General features: G+C 37.1%; 1 protein-coding gene across 2 annotated transcripts; it reads left to right on the top strand.

Annotated features, from left to right (window-relative positions):
* Positions 1-5452: 5452 nt before the first annotated feature.
* On the top strand, positions 5453-9205 carry PVA12 (plant VAP homolog 12). Of its 2 annotated transcripts, XM_068622169.2 has the most exons (8): positions 5453-5668; positions 5812-5882; positions 6007-6088; positions 6531-6646; positions 6746-6910; positions 6994-7044; positions 7621-7698; positions 8851-9205. In XM_068622169.2, the coding sequence occupies exons 1-8, from the start codon at positions 5617-5619 to the stop codon at positions 8962-8964; spliced, it is 729 nt and encodes a 242-aa protein (XP_068478270.1). In that variant the 5' UTR covers positions 5453-5616; the 3' UTR covers positions 8965-9205. The 2 variants fall into 2 exon arrangements, with proteins under 2 accessions (XP_068478270.1, XP_090152515.1); XM_090296389.1 differs by lacking the exon at positions 5812-5882 and having other exon boundaries at positions 5503-5668.
* Positions 9206-9915: the final 710 nt, after the last annotated feature.

Raw genomic sequence — 9915 nt, 5'->3', positions numbered from 1 at the left:
GGGCGAGGAATTCGGGGTTTGCGAGAAGTCGAGGCAGGGACTGATGCAGGAGGGGCGGAGCCCGAGGCCTCAGCGGCGTCACGATGCGGCAACGGCGAGAGCGGGGGAACCGAGTCAATCCTTTCTTCTCGTTCCTCGTGGGCTGGTGGAGGTGGAGGTGATGTGGCACTTGGAGGATCGTCCCTGAGAGAGCTCCCACCACTGGGAGACGCGGCTGATGAGGCAGGAAGGCCCGTAGCCCTCCTCTTATGGGAAACCAGGGCAGTGCCCGAGTCTTCACTGTCAGAGTCTACTACCAGCACCCTTTTTCCTTTGTTGGGGTGTGCTGGGGCAGGGGTCGACGCCATGGCTAATGGAACCGCGGCGATGGGAGGAGGAGAAGCAGATGGTGGAGGAGTCGGCAGGGAAGCGACGGTGGGCACGTCAGAGGCGACGGCGTCTCCACCCTCTTTGGCAGATTTTGCCTTCTTAAAAAATTTGGCAAGAGCGAGTCGCCTCGAAGAAGTCATCACTGAACCTGCAGCAGCGAAGAATAGCAGAGCAAAGATTAATTCAGATAAAGCAGAAGGGGAGTTTTATAGCCAGACACGCGCAGATAACCACAAGGGTTCAAGCAAGCAAGTGAATCCGTATAACCACAACAGCTAATGCAGTATAAATAATCAAAGGCAGATACCAAAGTAGGTAGAGAGCCCATGGGCGTTGAATTCATTTGCGATGAGCTTGATAGTATCGAAGACTACCCCAAGCCCTGCCAAGGCTTTGCACACGTCCCGATCAGCGGAGGCGAGCTGATCCAAAGCCAGGGCCTTCATGGTTATAGGCTTATCCGTCCAGTATAGGGGGAAGCCTTCTAGGGCGGTAGGATTGCGCTTGGTCGCACGTACTTTGAAGAACTTCCCTTTCCATCCTTTGAACGAATTTTGGAAGAGCGTGAGGATGATGCGCCCGGCGACGCCAGAAAAGCTCATCCATAGGCTCTTCCCCTGTTTCTTTACCTCAAAAAAATGAAGAAAAACGTCCACGGAAGAGGGGACACCTAGATATCCGCAGAGAATCTGAAACCCCCTTACGAAAGCCCAGCTGTTGGGGTGGAGCTAGGCTGGGGCGGTGTTTATCTCTGTGAGCAGTTCCCTCTCGAAGGAAGTAAGAGGCAGACGCAGGCCCACTCTCTTGAGTACCATTTGGTAAAGGAAGAAGAAGGGGTTTCCCCCAGTGTCCCTTGAGTCCACACAAACGGGTATCCCAGGTCTCACCCGGCATACCAGGACGTGGGAGTCGTGAGTTTTATGGAAGGCGTTGAAATTGTAAAGCGCGGGGTCCCCCCTGTGGGCCTCCACGTCCTCAACAGAGTTTAGGGTGGAGCATTCGTCGAGGAGATCGTCGGGGGCCCAGTCATACTCACCTTTATAGTAAGACTTAGGGAGTGGAGGAGGCGCAGCGGTCTTAGTTTTCGCCATTGATGCAAGAGCTGAAGAGCAAAAGAGGAAAGAAAGGGTTCAGAGAAAAAGGGTTTGGAGAAGAAAAGGGGAAAAAATGGAGGAATCCTAGGAGAACCCTACCCACACGAGAGAAAAGAGGAACGAGAGGAACGAAGAAGCACAAGAACGATATTTAAAGAAATGCAGTAACATGGACAGTCCCAGGCAGTTCATGCAGTAAAGGGAATCATCAAGGAGAGGAAAAACCGTACCTTTGGGGGTTGAAGGGCGTGGAGAGCGGAAGCACGAAAGAGCAGGGGTCGCGAGAGAAGGGATTCGAAGAAGATGAACAGTGAGGAAAGGCAGAGAAAGTGGATGTAACAGTGGTTCCAAGCGCGGGGTTTGGGTAACTTAAACGTTACACTTGCAACTCAAGGAGCGTTAATTGGGGACCGTGCGATGGTGCCGCGTGTCAAAGGATGGGGCGCTCAAGGGGAGCGCAAGAGGTTCTTAAGGATGACCGCGTGATGAGCCACGTGGCACGCGATTAAGCATGGCCCCAAAAAGCGTTGCTTTCCCCGTTTCAGAGGATGTCAAATCAGCCATTAAGAGCACCCCAAGGGTTCGGAGAGTGTCATGTCAATGGTTTCAAGGTTGCTACGTCATCAAGAATGACACGTCACCGGGTGCCACGTGGATGGCGTGGGTGAAGCCTTAGTCTTTTCGCTGAAGACAAGTCATCAGCTTAAGACTGGGGGGCTTGTGTACCGTCCCGTACCCGGGCGTTGACAAAGTCAAGGTCAAAGTCAACATAAAGGTCAAAGTCAACGTAAGGCGTCGCCTAGGTGGAGGTGATGCCAAATAGAGGCCTCGCCAAGGTAAGGCGTCGCCTAGCAGGGCGTCGCCGAGATAGGGCGCTGCCCAACTGGGTGTCGCCAAGATGGAATGGCGCAAGGGCAAGGTGACCACAGCGCTGCTCCCCGATACCCATGGGTAGGAAAGATCATGGAGGGGGCGACGCCGTGGGAAGGCCCCAAACCCTGGATAACCAGGGAACAGTAATACAGAGAAGAGAAAGGTGGCTTCAAGGCCATAGAAATAGCGCCAATATAGAGCAACCTGCCTCGTGAAGTGCCCCTGCCGTCCAGAAACGCCCTTGGGATAGATACGACCCAGGAGAGGGGTCACGCCCGGGGGCAGCCAGGCACAGGGCACGAGAGGAAGGTAGATACGCTCTCACAGTGAGTGACTAGAGGCTTGGGGGCATGAGTTGGCACCCAAAAAGTCACCCCTTGCGCAGTTGCACTCCCAGGTAAGAGGACTCACGCGAGGAAACACCCTCAGATAGGGTAACGGTGCTGTGAGGCCCTCCACGTGTACAGCAGCCAAGTCAGGATGGAAACGCCACGTTGCCAGGTGTGAGGTAATTAAGGTTATTTAACACATTTTCCGTTTCGAGCATTTAAGGTACTGTAAATGCTCCCGCACGTTTCGAACGTCTTAAATGCGCTGAGCGTTTTATAATTAAATGCGCTTTAAGGCGCTTTGAATGCGTGAAGAGCTTAAATAGCGCTTTGAATGTTGGGAACGGGGTTCGAACTTTTGGCAAATTTTCCAGAGACACTCTAGTTGCTTGCTCGAGCCTTGAGGTTATGCACAAGGGACTAGGGAAAGATTGTTTGTAAGAACGAGAATATACACACAATACACAGTCCATTTTTAAGACCTTCAAAGTGCCATACGCGGTGCTCAGAGACGGAGGTGCACAGTTTTGGTGTTTCTTGCTGGCTGACTTGAGCGTCAGAGTGCAAACGGCCGCTAGGGCGCCCTTTTGTCCTCTTTTTGCAGGAATCCACAGGTAACCAGTGGGAAGGAGTCCCTAGCTGACGATTGAGGTCGCGCACGAAGACGTCCCAGTCAACCGGACGGAACACATATAAAAATAAAAATGCACCTATTTGAAGTTAACATGAACATTAAAGGTGACATCATATACATAAAACCATTATAATTTTCAAGTGAATAAGTAGTTTTGTGTGCCAACAAACATTTGCATCCAATTGAATACATCATAATTAATTTCTAAGATATCAACAATCAATTTAAGCACATGAATGCCTTCTTCCAATAATGTACTAAGGTACAATGCCAAACTTTTTCCCTCTAGATATTTTATACTCTTTGATTCTCTACTTTATATCAAGAATTACATTCAAATTTGTTCAACCTATCCTAGATCGTTCAAATTTTTAAACATTTTTCATAGAAGTAAAAAAATAAAAATAGAAGTGTACTGTTTAATGTTAATATAGGAAGTTGAAATTGCATTTTTTTTTTAAATTAATAATAAAGATTCCGTCAAAAATTTATTATCTATTTAATTAAAGATTAAATATGTTTTTTACACATAAAATTTATTTTTATTCTTTTCTACTCCAAACTTTAAACTTTATATATACTTATAGTCAGAAAATTATTGGAATTAATTTTTACCAACATATTTTTTTTGTTATATAAGTAGTGAACTAACATAGAAGTATATTATAACATCACCTTAACAATGAGTAAAAGAAAATAATTTAACATCCAGATTCACATTATAAATCCATTTGCCACATCACAAAAAAATTATGTAATTTTCAATATTTTCTTACTAGAAATACTCATATCTAAAGTTTGAACTATATTTCTTTATTACAAGTATACTAGAAATATAAAATCTGAATTAGAAAAAAATTAATTTTACGTGATGATAGATAAATTCATAGCATATTTAACCTTTAAATTAATCTTATAAAAAACTTGTCTTATAATTGTTATACAATATTCCTGCTTGAGTAAACCAGTGAAACCCAAATTTCAAAAAAGAATATATACTTTATTTTAACAAATCAACAACGAATAATAAGAAAAAGTAAATAAAAGAAAAACAATTTTACTCAAGTAAAAAAGCACATCATTATGGACATATTTTTATTTACTTATTTTTTTCCAATGAAAAGATAATCTCACACTATGTAGAGGTTTAATTATATTAATTTTTAAAATTTAGTATGAATTTAGTTTTGATTTCTTAAATTTAAAAAGTATTTAAAATTTAAAATTTTACAAATATACTTTTACGAACTGAAAACAGTTTTATTTTATTTTTAATTCTTCAAATTCAATACTTAAACAATAAAAAACATTTAAATATACTTCTTTAAAATTTGTGAGATTAAAATTATTATTTAAATTTTGAAAATGAATTATTCCAGATTTTAGAAAATAAAATTTATATATCAATTTGAAGAGCAAATACCAAACCACTTAAGAATATAATTAACTTATAATTATATATTTTATTTGCTTTGACAGAATTACATCATTCGATTAAAAATACATTACACGCTATTACATCACATTAAGCATTAACAAAGACTTCTAAAAAAAAAAAAAAAGAAACGAATTTTTTCTTTTAAACTAAAATTAAAACTTGTTATAAATTAAAAATAAAATTTTATAAATTAAAAAATTGTTATAAAAATTTTTTTTTTCCTAAAATTATGATAACCTCTTTTTATCAAATACCATTACAATTTTGTATTATTTTAATAATTTTTCTTTTTTTAATAATAGAATCAATTTAGTCTTTAAGGACATCTTCAACATAGAAAAGTTTATAAATTTAAGAGTCAATTAATTAATTCTCTTTATTTATTTATTCTTTTAATCCTCAATAGACTTTTTCACAATCTTAAATAAAACTATAAGTCACAAGAATAAAATAAAAAGATTTTTCTATTTTCAAAGTAACTTAAATAAAAAGTTATTAAAATATTAAAACATTTTCAGGGTCACAATTTAAAGACCTAAATTTTAAAATTCTCTACATGCAATCACATAACATAAAATTTAAAATATTAAGTCTTAAAAAAACTTAGATAATAAAAATAAATAATATTTTTATTTGAAGGTAAAAAAAAAGTTGTTTTCGTCATAAATGTGGGACCAGTTAATATAGTCATGATGTTGAAGGGGAAAATGACGAAAGTACCCTTACATTCGATGCTTTGTATGTAAACTATTTCCGAAGATCACAGACACAAAGTGTCGCAAGTTTTTTGCTTTGCAAGTTGGACTCTCTCTACCTACAACAACCGTTTTCACTCGCCGGAAACTGCCATTGTTCTCTCTCTCCGCCGATCCCTCCGCCATGAGTTCCATCGAGCTCCTCCACATACAGCCCCAGGAGCTTCAATTTGCCTGTGAGCCTGTTCAGATTCAATAAAGATTTTTACTTTTCTCTGCAAATTAAAACTTTTTGCTTTTTCTTTGGTTTCTGCCTCTGGGTCTTTCTTAATATGTATTTTTTTTTTTAATTTTCTGGGTTTTGGGTTTGTCAAAATAGTTGAATTGAGGAAGCAGATCTCATGCTCTTTGCAGTTGTCTAACAAGACAGACAACTATGTGGCTTTCAAGGTTCCAGTTTTACTCAGTGTTTCTTTTCTGACTTACTTCTGATGTTTAATTTTTTTAAGGGTACAGTTTATTTTTTTTGTGGTGTGGAGAGTTTTGATTTGGAGTAAAATTCATGGTTGTGCAGGTTAAGACAACAAATCCTAAGAAATACTGTGTTAGACCTAACACTGGAGTTGTGATGCCTAGGTCCACATGTGATATCACAGGTTTCTTTTTCTCACTCTTTCTTTCTTCCCTTGCTCCTTTTCATTCTCCCTCTTCCACACAAAAGCACAATTGCATGCTAAGAGAAACTTCTTTTACTTGATTTGGTGTGGCACTTGGTTATATACGTTTAACTGTTTATAATTTGTAATTTTGTTGGTTAAGTTTTGCTGTAGCCTATATATTTATTGATTTTTGTTTGCTTTTTCTTTTCATTGTTCTGTGCCATATTTATTTTGAATAAATAATATTTGCACTGACAATGCAAACCAATCACTAATCCCATGGTATGTTTGTTTGACTTTCATTATAACTTTCTTGAAAGTCATATGAATGATGATTTGAACTGGTCAATAGTATAAAAATCTTACAGTGTTGAATCTATACTGTTTAGTTACTAATCTTTCTATGTATTGATTCTTAGTGTTTTATTTATGTTTTTAGTAACAATGCAATCGCAAAAGGAGGCGCCCCTAGACATGCAATGCAAGGATAAGTTTCTCCTTCAGAGTGTAGTTGCAAGCCCTGGTGCAACCACAAAAGATATCACTCCAGAAATGGTATCCATTTAACAAATTACACACTTTTTCTTGATAGAATAACTACATGTGTGTGACATGGTGCTTAATTTGATGGTTTTCTTGTGCTGATTTATCTAGTTCAATAAAGAATCTGGTCATGATGTTGAAGAGTGCAAGTTGAGAGTTGTTTATGTTGCTCCTCCTCAACCACCATCCCCTGTTCGAGAAGGATCTGATGAAGATTCTTCACCTCGTGCATCTGTATCTGAAAATGGGCATTCAAATGCTTTGGAATTTACTGCAGTAAGTAACCAGTGGGTTTGTATACATTTTCAAACCATTTTTCATCTTTTTAGTTAACTAATTGTTGTGCCCATGCACTGTAGGCTTCAAAAGCTTTCAATGAGCGGGGTGAGCATCAGGACACTTCTTTTGAGGTAACATACAATTACAATTTCTCATTTACTCTCATTAGATTTCTTCTTCAATTAAAAAGAAAAGTGGTTAACATTGTAATTTCTATCATTCTATGGGGGTACATATTGGAAAAGCTAATGCTTTTGTTGGCTGTTACCCCAACCCAAACATGTCTGCAATAACATCTCCTTTTGACCCCAGACCAGAAGGACCAATTTGCATGCTGTTGTAGAAATATGTTTCAAATATCATGATAACTCTAATTTAGATTTTAGATATTGGAACTACCTTTCAAATGTTTTTGAAATGCATAAACCTATTATTTATATCACTGGTTTGACCTTTTAAACAGTGATCTTTCTTTGATAGCCTTGTGGTGCTGGAATTTTCTTTGGGTTTCTATTTAGGCATGTTATTATGCTCGTGATGATAAACTGTTTGAAGTGGATTGATTCAAGTCATTTATTTGCATTGATAACTATATTATTATTGAAGAAGTTATCTTAACTGCCTCAAAGAAGAGCTTTGGATAACTTTTTTAGAGATATATGAATAAAAGAAAAATTGTTCTTATTTTGAATTTGTTTTTGTTTCAGGCAAGAACTCATATTTCAAAGCTAACTGAGGAGAGGAATTCTATTATTGAGCAAAACAAAAGACTTCAGCAAGAACTGGTATGGAATTCATTCGGAAAAAGAAAAACTTTTCAAGCCTGTTTATACATGTATTATGTTGAATGTTTCTACTTCCTTTAGATGATGATCTTGATGGTATCCTATGATGGCATACCCTTTCAATGCTTCTAATTGGTTTCTCGTGCTATGTTACTCAATTTTTAGGATGAACTAAATTCAATATCAATCTCATTATGTCTGAATTTACAATTTGGGAAAGATTAGTTAATGTCATGTGTTCATGAATCCAAGTGTATCAGAATATCTCAAAATCCTTGTCTGATTTTGATTGATTAATGATCGGAGAAAATGGAAGCAGGGGAACCAAAAGGAACATGTTTCATATCCTGATTCTAAACTAATTTTGCTTTCATAAAAATAAATGGTAACCTCTGAATCTCATCAAACATATACTACTGTGTGATTCTTAAAAGCTTCTGCTTAAGTTTCATGTCAGGCTTAGTTCTATGGTCCATTTTTTTCTAAACTGGTTATATCAGTATGGTTGTTGGATAGTTTAAAAATCACCCTGAAAAACTAATGAACATCCTGAAATAATCTGCCTCCTAAATCAATTTTCTTACATTTTGCTCATAGTTTTCTATGCCTAGCTATTTTAGTTCCTACCATAGAAAAAGAAAGGAGAGTTATTTAGATGACTTGTTGCTGTATTCCTATTGTTGACTCTTCCAATTGAAATCATAGCAAGAAGGAGGAACTTGTTCAATGCATAATATGTTTTGAATCTTTTGATTGCTAAGTAAGAAGCCATGATACCTGTTTGGTCCTATATGTCTGGGTTCTATCTTCTTCTCAACACTTTAGAGTTCAGATTCGTTATCACTTCTCATACTAGATACCTGTTTGCCAAGCACATGGAATCAACTTTTTCTACTGTGCCACATGCTTCAATGTAACGTTTTTCTGCTGTGCCAAACGCATACATAGTTCCTCTCAACTTCAAAACAAACTCATCCTAGAGGAGTTTTCCAAGAGTATGAGTACTAGTGGTGCAGTCAAATTGTAGTCATCACTTGCAATGATGGTTAAATGTTTGATGAAGCCAATAATTACATTACATCATAGTACAATTATCTACATTTTATACAATCATGAAAAAATAATGAACTGGCTTGGAATCTTCCATGACAGGAGCCTTTGAGGCGCCAAGCCCGCAGAAGCCGCCGCGACGGCATACCATTCATGTACGTAGTTCTTGTTGGCATCATTGGCATCATTCTGGGTTTCCTACTGAAGAGGACGTGACCTGAGTGATTGGCAGCAGTGAGATCAATTGTAGAAAGCAACAAGAAATATGTGAAATGTGGAAAAACCAAACCAAAAGTAGTTGTCTTATTGTCGTGTATTGCTCCTACAAATTTGGAATGTGTGGTCAAAAAGTAGGTACTTGTTATGAGCCATAGCAATCATAGACAGTGGACAAAGTTGTATCATGGGAACTGTATTGGTATCTGATATGCTTCATGTGATTAATTCTTTAGCACAACCTTTTCCTGCGTCCCCTTAGTTGTCTCAATGCTAAGTCGTGGCACCATCTTAGTGTTCTTCAATATTTTGAACATAAAAAGTCTTCGTGGTAACACAATCATTCTTTTCAAGCTTCTTGAAAATTAAAAGTTTATTTGGTATTTTTATTATTTATCACATTAGATTATATCGTAAGAGTAAATGTGATACTTTTAATCCAGTAAAATCTTTTATTTTAATATAACAAAAATACTTTTCTAGTTTCAAATTCTTATACATTAAGATTTTCTCTTTTTATGTTCATTTTAAATACAAGATATACCTTGAAGCTTTAATGAGATTGTTTTGCTTCTCCAAAAAAATTATAAAAATAACTTTTTGCCGAAATGTTCTTCAAATGAATTTTTGTAAATGAAAGAAGTGTTATGTGCCATTCTCTCTTTTAAATTATATATAATTTTAGTTACTCAAGCTCTTGTTATTCAATTATGATCTTCTACTTCTAAACTGTAGTAAAATGTAGGACATGAGACACATATCTATATATTATATAATTATAAATTATATAAATTGACAATAAAAATTTATGTGTACAAGTATGTTCCAGATTATTTTTTGTAGCAGAAAAATGTTTTTCATGACTAGTTCAAAATGATTTGTTTTTTATTCTTATTCTTATAATAAAAATTTTTACAATAAGTTTGAGTTTTTACAAAATTAATGTATTTT

Source organism: Phaseolus vulgaris, chromosome 10 (genome assembly GCF_051622355.1).
Source record: "Phaseolus vulgaris cultivar YP4 chromosome 10, ASM5162235v1, whole genome shotgun sequence".
NCBI lineage: Eukaryota > Viridiplantae > Streptophyta > Magnoliopsida > Fabales > Fabaceae > Phaseolus > Phaseolus vulgaris.
The sequence above is the reverse complement of the archived record's forward strand: the minus strand, read 5'-3'. Positions and strand labels throughout refer to the sequence as shown.